The sequence below is a fragment of the Triticum aestivum genome, chromosome 3B (assembly GCF_018294505.1).
Source record: "Triticum aestivum cultivar Chinese Spring chromosome 3B, IWGSC CS RefSeq v2.1, whole genome shotgun sequence".
Lineage (NCBI taxonomy): Eukaryota > Viridiplantae > Streptophyta > Magnoliopsida > Poales > Poaceae > Triticum > Triticum aestivum.
This window is the reverse complement of record NC_057801.1, coordinates 626,137,137-626,163,110: the sequence shown is the minus strand read 5'-3', so window position 1 is coordinate 626,163,110 and position 25,974 is coordinate 626,137,137. Positions and strand designations below refer to the sequence as shown.

General features: G+C 46.1%; 1 protein-coding gene across 1 annotated transcript; it reads right to left on the bottom strand.

Moving 5' to 3' along the window:
• Positions 1–15,651: 15,651 nt before the first annotated feature.
• On the bottom strand, positions 15,652–16,855 carry LOC123065893 (uncharacterized). The gene is made up of 3 exons (XM_044489091.1): positions 16,641–16,855; positions 16,446–16,551; positions 15,652–16,184 (listed from the first exon to the last, which is right to left on the bottom strand). The coding sequence occupies exons 1-3, from the start codon at positions 16,680–16,682 to the stop codon at positions 16,042–16,044; spliced, it is 291 nt and encodes a 96-aa protein (XP_044345026.1). The 5' UTR covers positions 16,683–16,855; the 3' UTR covers positions 15,652–16,041.
• Positions 16,856–25,974: the final 9,119 nt, after the last annotated feature.

Here is a 25,974-nt window from a genome sequence, read left to right as displayed (position 1 = left end):
GTCCTCGTCCTCCTCCCCGCCGGTGCCGCCCCCCTCTCCGTTCTCCTCCCCGACGCGCTCCATCGACCCCGACGCCGGACCGATCCGCCGCCGCCCGGAGCTCCACGCGCCTCCTCCCCGTCGCCCGGTCATCCCCGACTCCTCCTCGACCCCCACTGCCCCGGGCCCTACTCCCCGCAGTGAGCACCGCACCTCCCTCCTCTCTGTCTCCCCCGCGCTACCCCGCGCGCGCCCCCGCGAGCATCTGGTCGGCGCCCTCCTCCGCCCCAGCCGGCGCCGGGGACCAGTCGGGCTGCGCGTGCACCATCGCCATGGTGGCCTCGCCCCACTGCACCGCTCGAAGACCCCGCGCCCTGCCTAGTTCGCCGTGGCCATCGGCCTCCCTCGCTGCTCCCCTTCCCCTGAACCCACGACTGCCTCCCCGTGCCTTGTCCTCCTCGTTACGTGCCACCCTGGGCCCCCTACGCCCTGCTGCCGCTTGTGCGGTCGCCGGTGGCGCCCCGCCAGCCTCGACCCGCTCTGCGCCTCGTCGGCGCCCCCCTCGGGCGCCTTGTTGGGGGCCGGCCACCACGCCCGCGCCTGTTACCTGCAGCGCCCGTGCCCGCTAAGGGCCCCTATGGGCCACAGACATGTGGGGCCCGGCCCCCTGAACGGTTTAAAAAAAATAATTAATTTTAAAAAAAATTAATTAAAAAAATTGTTAAATAAAAATAAAAATGATTAATAAAATTAATTATTAATTAATTAATTAACTAATGAATTAATTAAGTTAATTAATCCGGTTTAATTAACTTAATTAACTAGTTAAGTTTAATTAAACTGTAATTAGATTAACCTGAACCCTAATTAACCTAATTAGAGGATGACAGGTGGGTCCCCCCTGGACCCACATGTCAGGTTGACCAAGTCAACTCTGTTGACTGCTGACGTCAGCATGACATCATGCTGACCTCATAAATCCATTTTTTCGAATTAATTAAATAACTAATTAAATTCCAGAAACTAATAAAATCTTTAGAAAATCATATCTTTTAATCCGTAACTCGGATTAAAATATTTTCAACATGAAAGTTGCTCAGAACGACAAGACGAATCCGGATACGCAGTCCGTTCGTCCGCCACACACCCCTAACCTATCAAACTCGCAACTTTCCCCCTCCGGCTCCTCTGCCCGGAAACACGAAACACCGGGGATATTTTCCCGGATGTTTCCCCCCTTAACCGGTATCACCTACTACCGCGTTAGGGCACACCGAACACCGCGTATTGCCTTGTTATATTTTGTGATGCTTTGTTTGCTCTGTATTCATTATTTCTTCCCCCTCTTCTCTCCGGTAGACTCCGAGACCGATGCTGATGCCCCTGTGGTCGACTACGTCATCGACGACCCCTCCTTGTCTGAGCAACCAGGCAAGCCCCCCCTTGATCACCAGATATCGCCTATTCTACTCTATACTGCTTGCATTAGAGTAGTGTAGCATGTTACTGCTTTCCGTTGATCCTATTCTGATGCATAGCCTGACATTGTTGCTACACCTGTTGATACCTTACCTGCAATCCTAAATGCTTAGTATAGGATGCTAGTTTATCATCATTGGCCCTACATTCTTGTTAGTCTGTCTTGCTATACTATTGGGCCGTGATCACTCGGGAGGTGATCACGGGTATATATTATACATACTTACATACTATACAGATGGTGACTAAAGTCGGGTCAGCTCGAAGAGTACCCGCGAGTGATTCACGGATTGGGGGCTGAAAGGACCTTTGTCCCGACGGCCCTCTGTGTGGATCTTTGTGGCGGAGCGACAGGGCAGGTTGAGACCGCCTAGGAGAGAGGTGGGCCTGGCCCTGTTCGGCGTTCGCGGACACTTAACACGCTTAACGAGATCTTGGTATTTGATCTGAGTTGGCTACGAGCCTATACGCACTAACCATCTACGCGGGAGTAGTTATGGGTATCCCGACGTCGTGGTATCAGCCGAAGCACTTCAGACGTCAGCGACGGAGCGGCGCGCGCCGAATTGGACTGGAACGCCACTAGGCTAGGTCTGCTTTCGGCCGCCCTCGCAACGTGCAGGTGTGCTATGGGCGATGGGCCCAGACCCCTGTGCGCTTAGGTTTAGACCGGCGTGCTGGCCTCTCTGTTTTGCCTAGGTGGGGCTGCGACGTGTTGATCTTCCGAGGCCGGGCATGACCCAGGAAAGTGTGTCCGGCCAAATGGGATCGAGCATGTTGGGCTATGTGGTGCACCCCTGCAGGGAAGTTAATCTATTCGAATAGCCGTGATCTTCGGTAATAGGACGACTTGGAGTTGTACCTTGACCTTATGACAACTAGAACCGGATACTTAATAAAACACACCCTTCCAAGTTCCACAGATAACCCGGTGATCGCTTTTCTACAGGGCGACGAGGAGAGGATCGCCGGGTAGGATTATGCTACTGCGATGCTGCTGGAGATGCTACTGGAGTTGTTACTTGGAGTTGCTATTTGGAGATTCTACAGTGGAGATGCTACTTGGAGGACTTCAACCTACCCTCTTCTACTTGTTGCAAGACGGAGGTGACCAGAAGCGTAGTCTTCGATAAGACTAGCTATCCCCCTCTTATTCTGGCATTCTGCAGTCCAGTCCACTGATATGGCCCTTTACACATATATCCATGCATATGTAGTGTAGCTCCTTGCTTGCGAGTACTTTGGATGAGTACTCACGGTTGCTTTTCCCCCTCTTTTCCCCCTTTCCCTTCTACCTGGTTGTCGCAACCAGATGCTGGAGCCCTGGAGCCAGACGCCACCAGAACGACGACGACCCCCCTACTACACCGGAGGTGCCTACTACTACGTGCAGCCCGCTGACGACGACCAGGAGTAGTTAGGAGGATCCCAGGCAGGAGGCCTGCGCCTCTTTCGATCTGTATCCCAGTTTGTGCTAGCCTTCTTAAGGCAAACTTGTTTAACTTATGTCTGTACTCAGATATTGTTGCTTTCGCTGACTCGTCTATGATCGAGCACTTGTATTCGAGCCCTCGAGGCCCCTGGCTTGTATTATGATGCTTGTATGACTTATTTATGTTTTAGAGTTGTGTTGTGATATCTTCCCGTGAGTCCCTGATCTTGATCGTACACGTTTGCATGCATGATTAGTGTACGATTGAATCGGGGGCGTCACAAGTTGGTATCAGAGCCGACTGCCTGTAGGAATCCCCCTTCCACACTCCTTGGCCGAAGTCGAGTCTAGACATGGCAAAACTTTTACTAACATGGCTGTGTGTCTTACGGGCACACGTCGCCATTGGGTGGTATTAGGATCTTTTACTCCTCGACCTTTACTCTGGGACTCTGAACTCTCTTCTACTCGGGTTAAACAATTTTACTAACTCTGACTCTAGGTTCTCGATAATACCTTCTCCCGGAGAGCCTCTTCGGTCCGGATGATTACTTGGTGCACCGAAGGATTCTGAAGATACCTTCTGATATTCTCTTGAGACCTTGTGCCAATCGCGTTTGCAATCCCCCTTCCATCGTCAACCCTTATGGATAACTACTTGCAGTTGTTATTCTTACATTCATCCCCAGTTGGTCTTGTTATTACAAGATACCCTGAAAAACTCGTCGTTGTTTCAATAATCCTTTGAGCTTACTGCCGTGCTGTTCCTTGTCACCTGAATACCCCTACGGTTAATTCTCGCACTTATCGAGTATCCTCTCACCCCCCCAGTTGTTCCTGTGTTACACAAAAGTCTTCGAAATACCATTCGATATTCCGAAAATCCTCAGCAACCTTTGGCTCTTGAAATTCTTGCTTGCTTGCATTATGGTTAATCCCATAAGTCTCGTAGTCATATTGACATTCCTTGTCATTATCATTTTGAGTCTGTTGACTCAATGTGTTTGCGAATACATGCAATCATCATTGATCCTTATAAATTAACTTTCCAACTGAGCTGCCATTCTTTTATCTGGAATTGGTTCTCGACCAATCCAATTGTCGTTGATCATACCCTAAGGCTATTCAACTTATCCATCCCTAATCAGAGCATTGCTTCTGATCCCTTGATTTGGAAATCATAATTCATTTGCATTTGACAATTGAGTTAGTCAGTTGTTTCTATAAACTGATCTCCTTGCATTCTTTCCTCCTCTGGTTGAGTACCGATGCTCACAGCAGATACCTTGTGGACCACCAGATCCTTTCTTGGATTTTATCTGACAACGCCCTTCATATTCAATAACCTTGTGAGCCTTTTCTCTGATACATAATGCCTTTGGTAAATTGTATCGTCTGCTTCCTCAACCATGCTCTGCCTTCGAGCTTGAGTTAATTACTTCTAAGGATTCTGGTATATGATTCTAAGATGCCCCGATGGGTTGAACCTATGCCTTCCTTAATATGTGTGAACTCGAAAGTTTTCACGAGTCGTACTCTTCTTGTATTTTGCCAGATAAAATTTCAATGCTATAACTTCATCAAAAGCGAGAAGTGAATGAAAGGGTATGCATTGGAGAAGTGGGAGTCGACCTTGAACTCTGAGTTCATGCCCATGGACCTGATGTGGAACTTATCATGGTAGCTTCTTGCCAAATATTTACTCATTCGAGTAATTATTTCGGTGTTATTAAATTGGACCCCTTGTAGTTATGGTTTCGACCATATTGTTCTTCTTTGTTCCCATTTCTCGGGCAAGTTTAAACATTTGTCTTCTGCAGATTAATACCCCAGTCCAACCTTTACTTTGATCCGTCGTCGAGTATTACCACCTGGTATCTCGAGATTATCTTGGAACTGCATAATTTCTTATGAGTTCTTCATCAAGTACTACATACTCAATGATTACAATTTTTCATGGGCTCGGAGTTATTGGACACTCAAAGACACCGATAACTGAACCGAGTCCGCTCTACGGTTCGACAACTCTTCAGTAAGCTTCTATAAGTACGAGTTTGTACCCGATCACGCCATTCCTAGCCTGTTTGGCTATATCATTGTCGTGACAATTCTAACGGTGCTACCTGGACCTTATTCTCGGAGCACCAATTTTCGACGATGAACTAACCTTACGTCGATTTTCCTCGTCATACCCTTTCACCTTAAACAACAAGCTTGAGTTCGAGTTTGTGTCGTAACTGTGGTTCCAATAACCTCTTGCTTCATCATTCCTTTGACTTGATGTCGTCGCTGATTGACTACATCTGCATGAAATCTCTCGACAATTGTGTCGTGATCATCATCAACCTTATGAGCTCTTCCAGGAATTCAATTGAATTCATGATGGGTAATACCATCCTTGCCCCTCGATGATTCCTGTTCTCATCGACCACTTTATTGCCTTCCGTTCAACACAACTTGTTCGCGTTTTGTGTAAACCTTGAGATCACTGCTACCCAGCAGTTGATCTTCCTTACCTCGGAAGTATTACCATCACTTTTTGTCAAGAATGTGGTGAGAATTTCACCACCTCTTAATAATTCTTGATATCTTAATATTTCTTGCCATCTTCGTTCATTCCTTGGTCCCCGTATTGTTTTCAACCGGAATACCGACAATGGAGCTATGACGTGTGAATTCAAAACTTCTAGCAACCCTATTGCTTTGAAGTGAATGGGCGATAGTTCATTCTAAGTCCTTCGCTAATTGAATCACCATTCTAACATTGGTCGTGCAACCCAACCCGTACTTCGGGCGCACCCTTCAACCAATGTTTAATTGCGTATGTTTTCCTCGAGCATACTTCCTTATATCAGTTGATCTGACAAATGTTATCTCCTTGTTCACTTAATGGTGGAAATCCATCTTTTGGGAATCTCGGTGAATTGCCGTTGAGTTCACCAGACACCTCCTTGTCCTCTCCCTGGTTTAATGGTGAACTATTGCTTCAGAAACCCGCTCCCATAGTTCATTTCCCGAGAAGCTTGCAATGCCATTTCAACGATTTGTGTTGCACCTTTTCCTCTCGGACCCCCTGAGTCTGAGGTATCATGACACCAGTTGGATATGAATCTCGGTCAGATATGATGGTTGGGACAACTTTCCACGAGTTATGTTGTTTGTCCTTTGATGACCCGGTAACATGATGTCATGCCTAGCGCCCCCCCCCCCCCCCGGCTGGAGGACCTATCATTGTAGATTCCTTTTCAGCAAGGTTATCCGTTCATCCATGGGGAAATTGTAAGACTTATTCTACAAGTTATTCCTGATGGATCCTTCGTGTTTCCAAAGTTTGATCTTCACCTGAAGACCATGTCAATGCTACCTCGAAGCATGTCAATGGTACTCCGATTTTCAACAGGAACATTTGAAGCACGATGCTAAATTTTGTTTATCATTTATCCTAACACCGTTGTATGGATAATGTCATGAAAATTTCTCTCCCCTCACCTAGAGGCTTTTCTACTTAATATCATGTCATGGTTATCATGTTCTGCTTGTCCTTGGGAAGGATATACCCCTGAAATATGTGTATAAACACATTTTCCATTCCATTGTTCTATTTGATCTGATGATCACCTTTTCCTTTCCATTGTTTTGTTTAACCTTTCTTGTGATCTATATGATCTAAGCAGTAATATTCTCCTGCTTATGTAAACACCTCGGTGTACAACTCTGTCAGCAAGACCCTGTTACTATTGTTGAAAACATTCCGGTAACCACCGATGGACGAGAACTTTGCCTATTGGCCCGCCTCGTTCAACGAGCAGGAAAATGGTTCTCTTAGTCCCTCGCCCTTGGTACCTATGTTGTTGCCGACATGACCCTCAGACTCTCCTCTGACATGCCTTGCTTACATGATCGTGCAAGATGCCACCGACCTTCCTACTTTTAACCACATGGTGGGCCCATAACCCACAGTTTCACAGGATCGAAACCTGACTCTCCTGTACACCCCTGTTGCCCAAGTTATTCCTCGTGCTTGACTTTGTATGTAATTCACGAGCCATCTTCCGAGGGATCATCAAATCTGTTACCGGACACAATACTTATTCCCGATCGCTTTGAGCCCCTTTCACGCCCTGTTTCAGGCATCGAACGGTTGCCTGCTCGCTCGAAACTTCCCATGAAACCTCATTACCTTGCTCTCGATATTTTCTTAAGTTTCAATTCGAGAGTTACGTTCTGCCACCTTCCCCGATGTTATCGACCAGATAGTCAACCTTGTAGCGGTTCGTTCTCCCGGAATACCCCCCTTATTCTTTCGTAAGTACGATGGAGATCCCGAAGAAAGGATGACGACTTCATCATGATGACCTGAAGCAGAAAAATGAAGACATCAACGTAATGGATTGATCTCTTCGAGAAGAGCAAGCTAGGATGAGAAGACCTGCTAGATTCGTTACCAAACCTTTCCCCCTTTCACTACCTCTTAAATCTCGGGACGAGATTTCTTGTAGTGGAGGAGATTTGTAACGCCCGGATAATCATGCTACAGTAATCCCACGCTAATCATGCCATGACCCCTCGGTTACTGTTGCTATCCTCACAATAATTCGGAACCGTTCGAAATTCAAATTCAAATTAATGATAACAATAAAAGTTTTCAAAAACTAAAACTAAAATGTTCGGTGGTTGTCAAATATCACAAAGTTAATTATGGTGCAACAAACCCATTTTTATAAAATACCTAAATGTTCTAAATTAAATAAAACAGAATAGGAAAAGAAATAAAAGAAGAAAAAAAATACAAAAGCAAAAGACAAAACAAAACTAAAAGGAAAAAAAAGGCCCCCTGGCCAACTGGGCCAGACGGCCCAGCTCACCGGCCAGGCCGGCCCACCTGGCCCAGCCGGCCTCCCCTTAACCCCCACCCCGACCGGAACCCTAGCCGGTCCGCCACTCCACTCTCCCCACTCGCCCCCCACTCGCTCTCCCCCTCCTCCCCGATCCAGATCGGATCGGGGGAATGAACCCCATCGCCCCCTGCGCCCCACGCCGCCCGTAGCCGCCCCGTCGCTGGACCGTCCTCGTCCTCCTCCCCGCCGGTGCCGCCCCCCTCTCCGTTCTCCTCCCCGACGCGCTCCATCGACCCCGACGCCGGACCGATCCGCCGCCGCCCGGAGCTCCACGCGCCTCCTCCCCGTCGCCCGGTCATCCCCGACTCCTCCTCGACCCCCACTGCCCCGGGCCCTACTCCCCGCAGTGAGCACCGCACCTCCCTCCTCTCTGTCTCCCCCGCGCTACCCCGCGCGCGCCCCCGCGAGCATCTGGTCGGCGCCCTCCTCCGCCCCAGCCGGCGCCGGGGACCAGTCGGGCTGCGCGTGCACCATCGCCATGGTGGCCTCGCCCCACTGCACCGCTCGAAGACCCCGCGCCCTGCCTAGTTCGCCGTGGCCATCGGCCTCCCCCGCTGCTCCCCTTCCCCTGAACCCACGATTGCCTCCCCGTGCCTTGTCCTCCTCGTTACGTGCCACCCTGGGCCCCCTACGCCCTGCTGCCGCTTGTGCGGTCGCCGGTGGCGCCCCGCCAGCCTCGACCCGCTCTGCGCCTCGCCGGCGCCCCCCTCGGGCGCCTTGTTGGGGGCCGGCCACCACGCCCGCGCCTGTTACCTGCAGCGCCCGTGCCCGCTAAGGGCCCCTATGGGCCACAGACATGTGGGGCCCGGCCCCCTGAACGATTTTAAAAAAATAATTAATTTAAAAAAATTAATTAAAAAATTATTAAATAAAAATAAAAATGATTAATAAAATTAATTATTAATTAATTAATTAACTAATGAATTAATTAAGTTAATTAATCCAGTTTAATTAACTTAATTAACTAGTTAAGTTTAATTAAACTGTAATTAGATTAACCTGAACCCTAATTAACCTAATTAGAGGATGACAGGTGGGTCCCCCCTGGACCCACATGTCAGGTTGACCAAGTCAACTCTGTTGACTGCTGACGTCAGCATGACATCATGCTGACCTCATAAATCCATTTTTTCGAATTAATTAAATAACTAATTAAATTCCAGAAACTAATAAAATCTTTAGAAAATCATATCTTTTAATCCGTAACTCGGATTAAAATATTTTCAACATGAAAGTTGCTCAGAACGACAAGACGAATCCGGATACGCAGTCCGTTCGTCCGCCACACACCCCTAACCTATCGAACTCGCAACTTTCCCCCTCCGGCTCCTCTGCCCGGAAACACGAAACACCGGGGATATTTTCCCGGATGTTTCCCCCCTTAACCGGTATCACCTACTACCGCGTTAGGGCACACCGAACACCGCGTATTGCCTTGTTATATTTTGTGATGCTTTGTTTGCTCTGTATTCATTATTTCTTCCCCCTCTTCTCTCCGGTAGACTCCGAGACCGATGCTGATGCCCCTGTGGTCGACTACGTCATCGACGACCCCTCCTTGTCTGAGCAACCAGGCAAGCCCCCCCCCTTGATCACCAGATATCGCCTATTCTACTCTATACTGCTTGCATTAGAGTAGTGTAGCATGTTACTGCTTTCCGTTGATCCTATTCTGATGCATAGCCTGACATTGTTGCTACACCTGTTGATACCTTACCTGCAATCCTAAATGCTTAGTATAGGATGCTAGTTTATCATCATTGGCCCTACATTCTTGTTAGTCTGCCTTGCTATACTATTGGGCCGTGATCACTCGGGAGGTGATCACGGGTATATATTATACATACTTACATACTATACAGATGGTGACTAAAGTCGGGTCAGCTCGAAGAGTACCCGCGAGTGATTCACGGATTGGGGGCTGAAAGGACCTTTGTCCCGACGGCCCTCTGTGTGGATCTTTGTGGCGGAGCGACAGGGCAGGTTGAGACCGCCTAGGAGAGAGGTGGGCCTGGCCCTGTTCGGCGTTCGCGGACACTTAACACGCTTAACGAGATCTTGGTATTTGATCTGAGTTGGCTACGAGCCTATACGCACTAACCATCTACGCGGGAGTAGTTATGGGTATCCCGACGTCGTGGTATCAGCCGAAGCACTTCAGACGTCAGCGACGGAGCGGCGCGCGCCGAATTGGACTGGAACGCCACTAGGCTAGGTCTGCTTTCGGCCGCCCTCGCAACGTGCAGGTGTGCTATGGGCGATGGGCCCAGACCCCTGTGCGCTTAGGTTTAGACCGGCGTGCTGGCCTCTCTGTTTTGCCTAGGTGGGGCTGCGACGTGTTGATCTTCCGAGGCCGGGCATGACCCAGGAAAGTGTGTCCGGCCAAATGGGATCGAGCGTGTTGGGCTATGTGGTGCACCCCTGCAGGGAAGTTAATCTATTCGAATAGCCGTGATCTTCGGTAATAGGACGACTTGGAGTTGTACCTTGACCTTATGACAACTAGAACCGGATACTTAATAAAACACACCCTTCCAAGTTCCACAGACAACCCGGTGATCGCTTTTCTACAGGGCGATGAGGAGAGGATCGCCGGGTAGGATTATGCTACTGCGATGCTGCTGGAGATGCTACTGGAGTTGTTACTTGGAGTTGCTATTTGGAGATTCTACAGTGGAGATGCTACTTGGAGGACTTCAACCTACCCTCTTCTACTTGTTGCAAGACGGAGGTGACCAGAAGCGTAGTCTTCGATAAGACTAGCTATCCCCCTCTTATTCTGGCATTCTGCAGTCCAGTCCACTGATATGGCCCTTTACACATATATCCATGCATATGTAGTGTAGCTCCTTGCTTGCGAGTACTTTGGATGAGTACTCACGGTTGCTTTTCCCCCTCTTTTCCCCCTTTCCCTTCTACCTGGTTGTCGCAACCAGATGCTGGAGCCCTGGAGCCAGACGCCACCAGAACGACGACGACCCCCTACTACACCGGAGGTGCCTACTACTACGTGCAGCCCGCTGACGACGACCAGGAGTAGTTAGGAGGATCCCAGGCAGGAGGCCTGCGCCTCTTTCGATCTGTATCCCAATTTGTGCTAGCCTTCTTAATGCAAACTTGTTTAACTTATGTCTGTACTCAGATATTGTTGCTTTCGCTGACTCGTCTATGATCGAGCACTTGTATTCGAGCCCTCGAGGCCCCTGGCTTGTATTATGATGCTTGTATGACTTATTTATGTTTTAGAGTTGTGTTGTGATATCTTCCCGTGAGTCCCTGATCTTGATCGTACACGTTTGCGTGCATGATTAGTGTACGATTGAATCGGGGGCGTCACATGGGTGCAGGTCCAGAACTTCGAGGTGCACATGGTGCTTGGCCGGGGCTGGAACTACTTCCACCACCGTCACCGGATCGTCCCCAGCGACCTCGTCCTTGTGCGCAGACTCGGACTGAATGTTCAGATCTACAACCATGACTTCTCGATCACGTGCAAGTTTCGTTGCAGTAGGCACAACTACGTTGGTGACATCGAGCAAGCTATGTAGTTAACTTAAGTTGTTAGTGTTGAGATTTTATGGTCTGTGGCTAGACTTATGCTGGGAATTTGTGCTGGGAACATGTTAATATTTTGGCCAGGAGCAGCACCCTGGTGTGTAGCAGGGAAGGAGGATGCCCCTGCTGTTAATCTTAAGTAGTTTGCTGTCATTTCTTTGCTTGCTTGCTTGCTTTGTTTGGTCTTACTTTGTTTGATCTTGCTTTACTTATTCTTGCTTTATTTGTGTTGTTGTGCTAATCATATAGTGGTAAGGCCACCACATTTGAATGGGGTGAGCAGAACACAAACGTTGTTTGCATCTGCTCACACCCTTAACACAAAAACATGAACCAAACAGCTGGGGGTAAGTGGCCCTCCATGCAATGCAGACAACCAAAGAGGTTGAATCTGCTGTATATGAGGCTGCATTTGAAGAACCGGGCCGGGTTGAGATAGACATGCGATGCATGAACTGTTGCAAACTGCAATCAAACACGCCCCATGTGTAAACCTACCTGAGGACACCTATTTCAGTGAGGATGAAGACGACAATGCTAATATAAGTGTTGTGTGCATTGACAATTTCTTTACGACAAACAATAGCATTAGCACTTACATGTCTTATTTTAAATCTGTACCGGCAGGGCCGGGCCCATAGTTGTGCAGAACATGCGGCCCGCACATGGCCCATAAATTTTGGGGGCCGTAATGCTGGGCCGCATCCCGCTAGGCGCTGGAATGCCCACCACCACCAGGCAGAGTCGCGAGGGCATGCGTCGCTCGCGATCCTTCCTCACCCGGTAAGCGCTCGCATGCACTCTACCCAGTTACGTCGTGTTTACATGCCAAAGTGCACCGTAGAAAAAAAAACTGAGGCCAAAACGAGGATATGTGGTGCTATGTGTACTAGGCCAGTTGTTAAGTCCCATGCACCTTTTGCTCGGTAGCTCCTTTTTTTTCTTCAGCATCCTTGGCGAAACATTTATTTTAGTGAACTTTAGGTTCAGAAATTTTCAAATATCCCCATCATAGGCTACTAGAGCATATAGAATTAATCTTGAGAGATGATCCGTTAGGCTATTGACGGGAGAACCGTCATGACTCGAGCACCAAGATCCCAATCCATCATATGTTCTTGACCTCCTCTACGTGGTGTGATCGACTGATAGACATCGGCAATTCTGCAAAGATCTGTCGTGAGGTCTCTTCTCGACAGGAGCAACACTACAGTAGTTTGACCTGGAATAATCACCAGGAAATTAGCAATTCTTTCAATACTTCAATAGATCAATCATGCACATCCCTTTAATTTTGTTTTATTTCTTTTTTATATAGTGGTTCAAGAATCTAGGTGAGTCACCAATCATGTCTTCTACAAGCATATGTAATATAGTTTTTATTTTTGTAATTATGTTTTTATGACGAGATAGGGCCTCATTTTTTAGCTTGGCACAGGACCCCGGATTTTACAGGCCCGGCCCTGTGTACAGGTAGATGTCAATGTTGACAATGAGCAGAATGATGTCGATGAATCTTAGGCTAAAAGCACGAGTCAAGTACGGTGAAAAAACTGTACGGCAAGGAATGATATAACAATTGAGTGACTTACATGGCTTTTTAGTTTTGTAGGGGATGTTAGTGCTCCTAGGTGACGGAGGGGGTGCGTGCTTAGCGCTCCTAGGTTTAGGATTTGGGTTTGCACATGTCTGGGCATGTTGTGCCCTTTTTTTCTATTTTTTTTTGCTTGATAATGTTCAGGATTTCAAACAAAAAGTGGGATTTCCAAAAAACTTCAAGAATTTTAAAAATGCTCTTGGATTCCAAAAATGTTTTGGAGTTCAAAAAATGTTCTCATTTTTTTAAAAAATGCATGAATTCAAAAGGTATTCACGAATTTGAGAAAAAGTTGTGAATTTGAAAAATGTTCACAAATTCCAAAATTTTAGTGGATTAAAAAATCTTCACGGGTCAAAGAAATGTTTATGAATTTTAGAAAAAATGCCCACAAATTTTCAAAGAATTTTGACGGATTACTAAAAATATGTTTGTCAACTAGAAAAAGTACACAAATTTCAAAAAGTGATCATGAATTAAAAAGTGTTCATAAAATTTAAAGAAAAAATTATGAATTTATAAAAAAAGGTTCGTTTGTTTGAAAAAATATGCATGATTTTAAAAGAATGTTCAAGAAATTCCTAAATTATTCTTGAATTCAAAAAATGTTCATGAATTTGAAATTGTTCATTATTTTCTTAAAATTTCATGAATTACAAACTGAATTGAAAAAGTCACCATTTTTCTAAAAAACTCTTCAGTTGAAAAAAGAAAAAAGTAAAAAAGTAAAACAAAAAAAACATAAAAACGAAAAAAACCGAGAAGAAAAACAGAGGAAAAATGAAAAAGCATTCGACATGGATTTTTGGGGGGAATGGGTCTGATCATATGGACGACCAGGCATGTGATTGTTCATTATTCCTCGACTTACGTGGGATTAGGACACACCTAGTTTATGCTCAAACTTATTAATCTTTCCAATACCCAAGGGCTTGTTTTAAGTGGACCGTCCTTGGCTCACCAACAGAAGCCCGCCTACTTGCTAGTGTGCCAGTAGGCGGGCTTCTATTCAATTAGGCCAGCCTTTAAGTTAAGCAGTCTCAGCCGATACTTTGCAAGTCTAGGGTGATAGGTGCCAAACGTGTGGCATGAAGCAATTTCGCCCTGACGTTTTTTGATTGTAAGTTTAGTTACCTGAGGATAGCAACTTCAGTTGTGAAGCATGAAACTTTGTGTTTGGATGGTAAAATTCAGTTTTTTGGGTTTTTATGACAATTTTAGTTGTAAAAAATGTCAGGATGGTGTTACTTTGTGCCACACGTGTGACACTTATCTTTTGGGATTCGCGGTTACTCAAAAATCCATGTCGATGCAAGCGTGGCAAAATCCGAGCTGAGAGGAGTGGCATCTGTAGTGTGCCGAGATGAGCTGGACGATATTTGGGCAGCTCCGCTCTGGTTGTCCGGGGAATTATCGATGTAGGCACACTCGAGGCGATGGCATGCAGAAAAGCTTTGGCTCTTGCAGAAGACTTGATGATTTAAAATGCTGATATTGCCTTCGACTCAAAGGAGGAGGTGAACGACATTGAAAGAGGGAGTAGTAGCATTTATGGTTGTATCATGAGCGAGATTAAGCAATGAGCTAGTTTAGTTAATTGTAAGTTTACTTTTGAAGGTTGGGTATCAAACACTGATGCAGATAGGTTAGGTAAGTTTTAAAACACTCTTGATCAGGAGCGACATCTATGGTTGATCCATCCCTATGGTCCTTTTTGTATATCATTTCATGTGGACTATGATTAATAGAGCTTAGCTATACCCCTAAAAATGCAATTCAGTGCTGTTTCTAAAAGAAAAAAGAAAAAAGAAAACCAATTCGGTGCTACTCCTACAGTCCTACTACAGTGAACCAGTCTAGTGTAGTACAATGTCCTTTGTTGTAGCACGTGGATCCAACACCAACAATTTGCCAACGCGAATGGATAAGGTGAATCAACCACACACACTTGGCTAGCTAAGCTGGCACCACAATGGCTAGCTCAGCGCCTCAGCCTTGTCAGCCATCGATGGAGATATCCTGTATTGGCTTCCAACAATCTGGCTGCCGCCTCCTACACCAAGTAGCACGTGAAGCACTACGAACACGGGACGAACAGCGGCCACAGCCCGGGGTACGTACGTGGCGAGCGGCGGCCCACGATACGAGCACGCAACGCGGAGCTCAATCTTCTGCCGCCTCGCTTGTACCGTCTTCACGCAGCACGTACGAGAGCTCGATCACCACGCGTACGCCTACGTGTCCGCGGCTCCGTGTACGTAAAATATCCACCGTACTACTACGTGCCGCCGTTCCTGTCCCAGCCGGGTCGTAGCTCGTAGGGACTGCGACCTGAAGCCGAGTATAGTTACAAGCCATGGCTACGTTTCGGGCGCGTAGCAACTAGAGCTCTACAAGTGCGTGCATCGGGCACGACACCCGTCGCCTTCGCAGGGACGGAATAATCCTACCCAAGTAGGCAAGTAGCTCACCAGCTCGTACGTACGCGCCTACGTACGCGCGAGTCGCGGGCTGATCGATCGGGCGACGGTTAATTCCACGAAGCTCCGCGCGGGCGCCGGAGCGCCGCAGACGTCCAACTCCACCGGGCCGACGAAACTTCTCGCGTGTTTCGTTCGATTTGATCGCCGACAGCTTAATTGGGCGGGCGCGCGCAGCCGAGCCCGTGTGGAGAGAGTACGTAGAAAAAGCCACCCCAAAGATCGGATTCGGAACAAGACAGGGCCAGCTTTCCTCTGACAGCAACAAGCTAGTCGCCGCTCACATGTAAGGAGTATGTACAGATGGGTACAAATTACAGACCGCAACGCCCGCGTACGTCCGTCGTCTCCTCCGGACGTCCACATTTTCCTCCGCCACGTGTACAACATGGCATACTAGTATGCATACAAGATTCCAGACGCTCCGGTGGATTGGTGATCCTGAATCTTTTCGATTTTGGACCAAGCAACTGAATGTATGCTTGCCCGGTGAATCATCCAGCTGGAGCTGAGCCTGGGGTACGTGCGTGGCGTGGCTAGCTGGGATTTATTTACACACGCACACACTCTCATATATTTTATTTTTGTGTAGTGCCATGCATATATGCATGGATCCGGCCCCTAGTCGTCGTCGTTATCGTCTGAGCTCCTTGAGGTGGACGCCTGGTCTGAAGGACTGCCCTTCTGCGACGGCGACTCACCGCCTCGGTCCTTCTTGTACGTCTCGAAGAACTCCCTGTTCTCCTTCTCCAGCTCCTTCCACACTGCCCAAGTGTACAGAAAATCATTAATTAAGAACATCTGAATCCATAAGTATCTTCCTGGCTAAACAGATTGACATGCTGAAGTTACAATCTCGGAATACAGTTTCTAGCTTGCTAAGACCATCTAGAAGAGAACGGTAGAAGAACATCTCCCTTCCTCTGCATGCATGCAGATATGCAATGCAAGAAAGACAGTGGAGCGATCGATGACAAACTCGAAGCTACCGATCAAAGCAATGTGAGAGTGGACGGAGCAATTACCAGTGGATGTGACGGCGGGCATGATGTTGGCGTGCTTCTCCAGCGCCTGCACGCACTCCTCCTTGTTCATGTCGTAGCAGATGCACTTCTCGATCAGATGCTGCACCTGCATGCAACACATGGCTGAATTAGCACACCAAAATGGCGCATGCGCTAGCCTCTCAATCAGATCATCATTATGCTGCGCGGACGTACCAGTCGGATGTAAGACGCCGGGGACGATGAGTCGTCGGCCATGACGGTCGCCGAGCACACCCAGCCACCTAATTAACTTGTTCGCCCGCGCACAGATCGAGCAGAGAACAGACGGTAGTAGCTTCCGCGGGAGATAGAAGCCGCTGAGAGCTGTGGTGCTTGTTGCTAATGGCGTCCGGGATCGCGGGGAGTGAACTGACGAGAGCGTGACAGGTAACACCGGCGGGGAGGTAGAAATAGACGGGGGGGGGGACATGTCAGCATGTGGGGGCTGCGCGGTCACGTGGGCGCGGCATCCCCATTCGTCCAGAGGTGATGGCGGGGATTTTTTGGGGCCCACCGCGTTACCCTTCTGTCTCTCCGGCTCTCGTGTGGTTCGGTCGATGTGGATCGATCGTTCCTCGTGGAACGAACCTTTGCGACCGTCTGATGTGCGTTCCTTCGAAATAAACGGCAAAGAAAGGACGACGTTGTCTTACCGTCTTTCACCAATTCTTAGTCGAGTAATGCTACATTTATAAAAGGTTATCCTTTTTCACAAACAAATTGGTGTGAGGATTATGACTGGAAATAGAGAAATGAAGGGGCCCAATTATAGTTTAAAAATTTAAGAAAACATTAGTAAACTCTTTGTAGGTCTAGCATTATTGTTCTCAGCCATTGGGTCAGAGATTACAATTGCATCAAAATTCACCTACCTAACAACGGAAGTTAAGAGAGGGAACTTTCCCCTTTCATCGCACTTTTTTAAAATGTTTGTCCATTGCCTGCTAGTATATGTCATTTGAAAAACACTATTTTTGAGGATTATTTAATACTATCTTTCGTAGCGGTTTCATCGAAATATCGGAACCATTTCTTTTCTTCCATGTAATATGAACCCCTTAGGTCCTAGCATTTGGAATTAAAATCCTACATAATATGCATTCCACCTTGATGAGGACATAACTACCTTGGATACGACCAAAAATATTGCATACATGCATATTTGTCAGGTGATTTCTAGTGCAAACTATTCAATAATCTATTTATGTTATCCAGAACAAAAATACTTCACACACTTTTGTGTTTTGTCTAATTGCAGGTGTATGGAACATTTGTACAATTCACATATGAAGATAAGGGAGAAAGAGATGTTTACTTGCTATTCAAAAAGTTCTCTCACGTCACTTTTGGGCCAAGAGAAGATAGAGTCCAAGTCTCTCACGTTCTGGATTCAGATTCGGACTGCACAGACATACCTGACTCAAAATGCCAACAACATTTTCATACGGACTCTGAATTGGGTGATTCTTTTTTTGTTGGAATCTAGATTTTGTGCTCTTTCCAACCCAATTAGATTCACCTTCAAATTCGTCCTGAGCGTTGAGATATCGATGAAACAATCGGACGCTGCAGCAGAATCCGAGTCAAACAACAAGTCCGAAGGTGTTGCATCACCTCCACTTGGGCCCATGAGCCTTGTACGACCTAGGGTTGGTTTTAGGATGCCTTGGGACGTTCTCCCACCTCCTTGGCCGCCACCCCTTCCTCCTATATAAGTAGATCCATCTAGTAGCTTTTTCCTTGGGATTTGTTTAGTTAAAAGTTAGCCAACGCTACTTCGTGTACTTCGTTTGTGTCCAACGACCAGACCAAGACCACTTTCGGATCCCCACCATTATCAATACTTTATCAATATTCGCAATATTCAGATTGCTTTATCATATTCTTGCTTGTTCTTCGATTGCTTGCAGAAATAGACCTTCGTGGTCAGGTTGATTGTGCTCCAGCATGGTCAATAACCTCTCGGAGTTGGTTTAGCGATTGCTAAGGTGCAACGTCGTGCACGTTTGTAGTCGGATCGTCAAAGTCATCTTCACCAAATTGATAGTTATCATCTCATCAAAAGATCAGGACACACTGTCTCTATCAAGTGGTATCAGTTTTCAGGTTGCTCGGTGAGAATTTCCAGTTTTTCCTAGATTAGATTTATTTTCTTACCTATTGTCCAAGAAAAAACCACAAAAAAAGTTAGATCTATTCATCCTTTGTCCAAGCCAGTCCGAGCCTATGCAATTTTCTTTTCATTGTTTGCATTATTGAATTATCGGTTGCATCGTTGTGTCGAGTTGCTGGTCTTAGTGTCTAGTTCGTTTAGAGTTTCGAGTTCTGTTCACATTAGTCACGCCGCCGCTGCATCGTTATCCCTTCCACTGTCCATCACCAATCCATCAAATTCCACCATTTGCTACCCACCGTTCATTGTCATAATCATAGTTGAGATCGTTCACATCTTTGCTTGATCCAATCTGCATCTTATCTAGTTTGTTTTGGAAAGAGAGAGAGACAAAAAAAGACGGAAAAAAGAGAGAAAAAGAGTTAAAAAAAGTCAGAAAAAAAGAGAAAGAAAAAGAAAAAAAAGTGTGAGAAAAAAAGGAGAGAAGAGAAAAAAAACAAAATTCGGATCTATCTAGACTCAATCTCGTAGTTGAATTCGGACTGGAATCTGTTTTGTGCATTGTTCGGTAAAAAAGGCATAACTTCCTCATACGAACTCTGTTTTGGCTCCACAAGTACTCAAATTAAAGCTAGCAACTAGGCGCATCTGAATAATTGCAAAAGCTTGTTCAATATTTGGCGTCTCAAAATCAGCTTCTAAATTGGTCCTTTTGCCTTTCGAAGTTTGTGCATACAGTTTGTTCCAGTTTTTCAGGCCAGTTTTAGAATTCTTTGACTCCTCATATCAATTCGGAATTGAGTGATTCTTTTTGCATTGGAAAGCTTGAGTTAGTAGCAAACTTTTCAAGAGGAAAGTTGGAGAGAGAGTTGTTATATATCCTGCTTGGCAGTTGTTATTCATCATTATCTTTACTGCCGTTGTGATCTTCACTTATATCTTGCTATGAAGAGCTACTTATCCTTCATCGATGCTAGTTGTGCTATGCCGTGACCTCATTAGTGTTCTAGGCTCGCGTCTCTAGTCGGTCTAGCCTAGGACCAGCACAGTACCGTCGTTGAGCGTTTATTCAACATTGCATCTTTGAATTGATTATTGCTAATCTTTTGCTACCATATATAGCCAACCCAGCTCCACATATTTCTACACCATGTATACGTACGTTCCCCTGGCAATCCCTTTACACAATCTTCGAAGTTATTTGACACCGCTGGTTGCCTGTTACCACCTGCCGCATGGTAAAAACTTGTAAGATATTGATATTTGCTTTGCTGTGAGCACTTTACAACCACATCCTAGTAGTTCATAGGAACATTATTCTCGAATTTTGTTTCTTGTTTCTACTAATCATGACAGGTACCGGAGATAGAAGTTTTTAGACGACGAACACATCTTCACCATCACGAGAGTTGGGACAACACACACAAGCACATGGCCAGGTTAGCTCTTTACCATCATTTCAGGGTAGATTTAATCCTGCTATTTATCTAGCTTGGGAGCTTGAAGTAGAACAAGTTTTTAGTCACCATGACTTTTCTGAACTTGAGCGAGTACGAGCTGCCACTAGAGCATTTACTGGTTTTGCTTCTGTTTGGTGGAGTGTGCATTGTAAGAAAAACGTTGATAACCAACCCACAACTTGGAAAGATTTAAAACATGTAATGAGACAACAATTTTTCCCTCCTTACTACCGTCGTGAATTGCTTCGTAAATTTGAACAATTTAAACAAGGCAGCAACACTGTTCATGTTTACTACCAAGAGTTCAAATCTTATATGCATCATTGTCACATAGAAGAATCTGAGGATGATACAGTGAATATATTTTTTGGTGGTTTGAATCATGATATTCAGGCAAAATTTCAGTATATTCCTTGTTGCATTACTGGTATGTATGTTCGTGCTTGTACCTTTGAGAGACAGTTACAGGAGGATGCATTGGATGACTACAACAACTACTATTCCAATTCATGCTCACTACCATCGGTTCATTCCTCCACCGTTGCACCTACTAGAGCAGCCACATCTCAGATTGTGAGTGCGACATCATCTCTAGTGTATGGTACATTTTCATTGTCCATACCTGCATCAGCTACGTCTTTGCGACAAGGTAACAATAAAGGTATTGATGATATAACTTCACATGAGAATGATGCATGCCTAATTAACTTAAATACATCATGTGTTGAGTTACCTGTTGATTTGAGCACGTCACCTATTTTAGAGAATCATGTTACTGTCATGAATGCATCATGTGATCAAACAACTGAAATGCCAACAATTTTGAGTGCGCCCATTGAATTAACTGTTGAGGTCAAAGAACCATGTGAATCAGAAAATAAATCAGATTTGGATCAAATACATTTTAAAATAATTGTGTCAATGTTTAATCATTTTTGATATGACCTCTAATCTTGGTGATCATTCTGCGTCAAATGACTTATTGCATATTTTATTATTTAAGCATGTTGTAGCATGTAAATTTGATGCACGTAAGGTTTATTCACCAATGCTGGGATGGTTTAATGATGAATATTGTCAATCTTTTGATAGGAATAAGAGCTTCACTTATATGTGCAAACTAAGTTGCAATATTTTCATGCCTTCTATTTATGATAATATTTTGGCTTTATATTTTATGATCTATGAAAGTTACTCATGTATACATGTGTCATATGTGCAAAAATCAAGGGAAATAAAAATGAATGACATATACATATACAACATGTATACCTTGTCTCTCTTGTTAGCCACATTTCAGATTAAGCAACACCGAGGACGGCTTTGTTTTCAAAAAAGGGAGGATGATGAGGACATGACTACCTTGGATACGACCAAAAATATTGCATACATACATATTTGTCAGGTGATTTCTAGTGCAAACTATTCAATAATCTATTTATGTTATCCAGAACAAAAATACTTCACACACTTTTGTGTTTTGTCTAATTGCAGGTGTATAGGACATTTGTACAATTCACATATGAAGATAAGGGAGAAAGAGATGTTTACTTGCTATTCAAAAAGTTCTCTCACGTCACTTTTGGGCCAAGAGAAGATAGAGTCCAAGTCTCTCACGTTCTGGATTTAGATTTGGACTGCACAGACATACCTGACTCAAAACGCCAACAACATTTTCATACGGACTCTGAATTGGGTGATTTTTTTTGTTGGAATCTAGATTTTGTGCTCTTTCCAACCCAATTGGATTCACCTTCAAATTCGTCCTGAGCGTTGAGATATCGATGAAACAATCAGACGCTGCAGCAGAATCCGAGTCAAACAACAAGTCCAAAGGTGTTGCATCACCTCCACTTGGGCCCATGAGCCTTGTACGACCTAGGGTTGGTTTTAGGATGCCTTGGGACGTTCTCCCACCTCCTTGACCGCCACCCCTTCCTCCTATATAAGTAGATCCATCTAGTAGCTTTTTCCTTGGAATTTGTTTAGTTAAAAGTTAGCCAACGCTACTTCGTGTACTTTGTTTGTGTCCAACGACCAGACCAAGACCACTTTCGGATCCCCACCATTATCAATACTTTACCAATATTCGCAATATTCAGATTGCTTTATCATATTCTTGCTTGTTCTTCGATTGCTTGCAGGAATAGACCTTCGTGGTCAGGTTGATTGTGCTCCAGCGTGGTCAATAACCTCTCGGAGTTGGTTTAGCGATTGCTAAGGCGCAACGTCGTGCACGTTTGTAGTCGGATCGTCAAAGTCATCTTCACCAAATTGATAGTTATCATCTCATCAAAAGATCAGGACACCCCGCCTCTATCACACCTATGATGCCAATTCAATAGAAAATCGAATTAACATGAGTATAAATCTTGACGCACTTTACTTCCACTACCTCTCTCGACTCTCTTTCCCAGTTCCTTCAAAATTCCATTGCTTATTTTATTCACTGCAAAAAAAAAAACTCTTGTGTTCTAGAATCTTGTAGGAATTTGTATATAGTACTCCCTCCTTACCATTTTGTTAGGCGTATTAGCTTTTGCATGCAATCCCAATATGCAAGGCACATGTAGTCGATTTCCTGTTTGGAGTAGTTATAGAGGACCTCTAATTTCCTGGAGATAATCACAAGTGGTCGTGCATGCCTCATTCTTTTTTTCTTTTGAGCCATGGACGCTTCCTGCTACGATGGATCAACTAACGATAACTTATGCATAATTATTGCTAAAACTAATACGCCTTACAATATGGAAAGGAGGGAGTATACAGTACAAGGCATTTATAGTGTGTGTTCTTTTTTCTGTTCCTACGTTTTTGAAATATTGTGATCGAAAGAGTCCCGATGATGACTTCGTACCATAGAGCAATTTTTAGCTCAAAGGAGCGATAACTTTCCACCCTAAAACATCGATGGGTTGAAAAATAGTCGCCTTGGGAAGTTTGCAAAGTTGTAAGCTTCAAGAGGTGTTGAACCATAGTAACGATGGTGTATGGTTGTTGGATGATGTTTGCATTAAACCAACCCTCTGTAAGAAAGCACAATAATATGTCATCAATAATCCCTAGTTGTTGCCCCGCAAAAAAAACCTAGTTATTGTGGCATTGCTTGGCCCTTGACTTCGTTGAGTCGTCCTGTCGACGCCACCAATCAGGGCCACTAATGATCCTTCTCCCAACATAGCCAAATCAATGATCTTTCACTATGGCTTAGTAGCCCCCCTTAGTCTACTCGGAGCTCCAATGGAGTTGAGACCACTTGTATAAGCAGGTTGGATATATGGCAAAACCATCTAATCCACCCTTTCTCTGTTGTTATGTCATTCTAGCATTGAATTGTCTAAAGATCCAATGTTCTTGACATGAAGCGACAAATATGTCAATGGAACAATACACAACGTCATGGTTAAAAAGGTGGATTAAGAATACTTGCACAAACGATTCTACATTGTGTATATGTCAAGGTGTGCGGCTCCATGGATTTTGCAAACATAGCTCTTGTGCAATTTAGCATCATATAATTAATATCCATATATGAATACAAACATACAACAGTAACGCGTATGTTTCTATAAGACTAGTTGCGGCTATATAGTACCACGACGTATGTCACCTCAGGCTCTAAAACTCCGAACCACAGGTTGAAATTCCAGAAAATCCAAGGCGAATCACCCAATAATTGGGCACACAAACAGTCGCCTACCTCGATGAATTTGGTGCGCGATACATACTAGTAGCACTGTGGCATATTGAGGTGATGTATCAGCGATGCAGTACATCGAGTGCTCCCGCAATTTTGGAGAGATGTGTCGTGGAGATAACTCTGGCAGCTCCGGGAATATGGGAACGTGCCCCATATCGTGCTACCTCCTCATTTTGATCGCACATCAATCGTCTCCACGCCACGTGGTGGCCGTCCATTGGAGGCCCAAATTGCAGACGTACAAATAATTGACCACTCACCCGCCATGCATGCAGGCCCGGTGTACCAGCGGCACACAGGCAAACGATTTGAGCACCAGATTTCCTTTCACAAGGACCACTGCACATGAACCATCCTCGAGCGAGCGAGCGTTTGATATCAAAGCCCAAACCAAAGTGAAGTTGCATGACAAGGGGGCACGTACATGCAATCATAGAATCCATAGCGCAAATGGCCAAAGCGCACCCACCAATGCTCGCTCGGCAGGAGCCACAGAAAATGGATCGAAGGTGTACCGGAGAGCAAGCTAAAATGCGCGAGACACGCTAAAGCAAAAGGACTTTTTTTTTTGCGGGGTAAAGCAAAAGGACTTGTCACCTACTGTGGGAGATATTTCCAGCCCGCACCCTGTCCACAGGAAGGGGTCGATCCACGATCGGTCGATCAAACCGGCCCGAGCGAGCTGGATCACAGGTTCGCCATCGATGGGCGCCTCGAAATTCCCGGTCGATCCAGGAGGGCGGAGGTGCAGTGCACCCGGCCACCTACCTAGTACGTCGCGTACGCGGGCGCCGGGGGGGGGGGGGGGGGGGGGGATCGGTGTCTACCAACCAAAATTGGGCCTGACGGGAAGCCATGAGTGAGCGACGAATCGGGCGGGCCTGCGAGAGAGGGCGACGGCGACGGTGCCGGGAGTCGCGACGCGGGGAATTGGTGTCAGCGCGTGCGTCATTTGCTGCATGCCCCATACGTTGTTGTCGCGCGCGGCGAGTGACGACCGGAGCGCGGACGGACGGACGGAGAGGAGCGGCACCGCACATGGATGCGTATGGGAAAGGTGAAGCAGTGTGGTGTATTTTTGCACAAGCTGGTGCGTTTCGTACCGTGCGGTGCCGGAGCGGCTTATCCCTGAGCTGCAAAACGAAAAGACCGGGCAGGAATCAGATGATGGGCACGCGCGCGGCGCGCACAGTGCCCACCAATGCATGCATGATCACCATGAAGCACCTACACACACGCAGGATTCTTATTCTTGTTTCTACTCAAGATGCACCTACACATTCCAACTCTTGCCTTTTTTTTAATTATTTACCCTATACTTATTTTTTAAGAAAAATAGTAAGAAGTACATCGTGATTTTTTTCTTTTTGCGATCATCGTGATTTTTCTTTGGCGACTTCTCATGCGCATGGAAAATTTAGAAGAGCTGAAAACAGTGGATGAATAACCAACCTAACAAGTGTAGAGGCAAATCGCTCTCTGGAAGATCAAGATACCGACATTTGAATGCCATCATGAGATAGACGAAAATGATCTCGCACAGTACAATGATAGTACGGCATACGGAGTGGATTGCAACCACATAAGACGGGAGGCTACTTATTAAGAACATCTGCAACCACATATGACAAAATCCGGTCCTTCAAATGCTCGCAGACGCGTTTATTTGTTGCATTCGGACATCTCATACTTCATTCTTATATTCATACAAAGACATGCAAAAGAAAATAGAACATACGTACTACGTCGATTCTAGCTACTCCTCGTCGGAGATCACGACGATCTCCGTGCCCGGCTCTGGCAGCATGGGCGGCAGCTGCAGCTTCGGCTCCTCCGGCTACTCCACTCTGGCCTCCTCCGCCTCTATCTCTGCGTCGAACTTGGCGAAGAGCGCGTCGGTCTCCGCCTGCTCCCGCCGGAGGAACGTCCGGTTGGCCTCCACATAGGCCTCATCCTGGATGGACTCGAGGATGGCCTGCTGCTCGGCCATCTCGTCGGACTGGCAGACGGCGAACTCCGCCTTCGTCTGCTCCATGTTGAAGGCCGACACCTGCTGGTTCGGCTCCTCCTCCGCCTCCTCCACCTCCATTGGAGCCATCTCCTCCTCTTCTTCCCCCGGCTACTCCTCCTCCTTCGGCATCGGCGAGTGCGGAGGCAGTCCAGCAGCGATGCGGGCGGCGCGCGGCTTCCCTCGCCCGGATCTGCTGTTGGATCTCGTAGCGGCGCTCCAGCGTC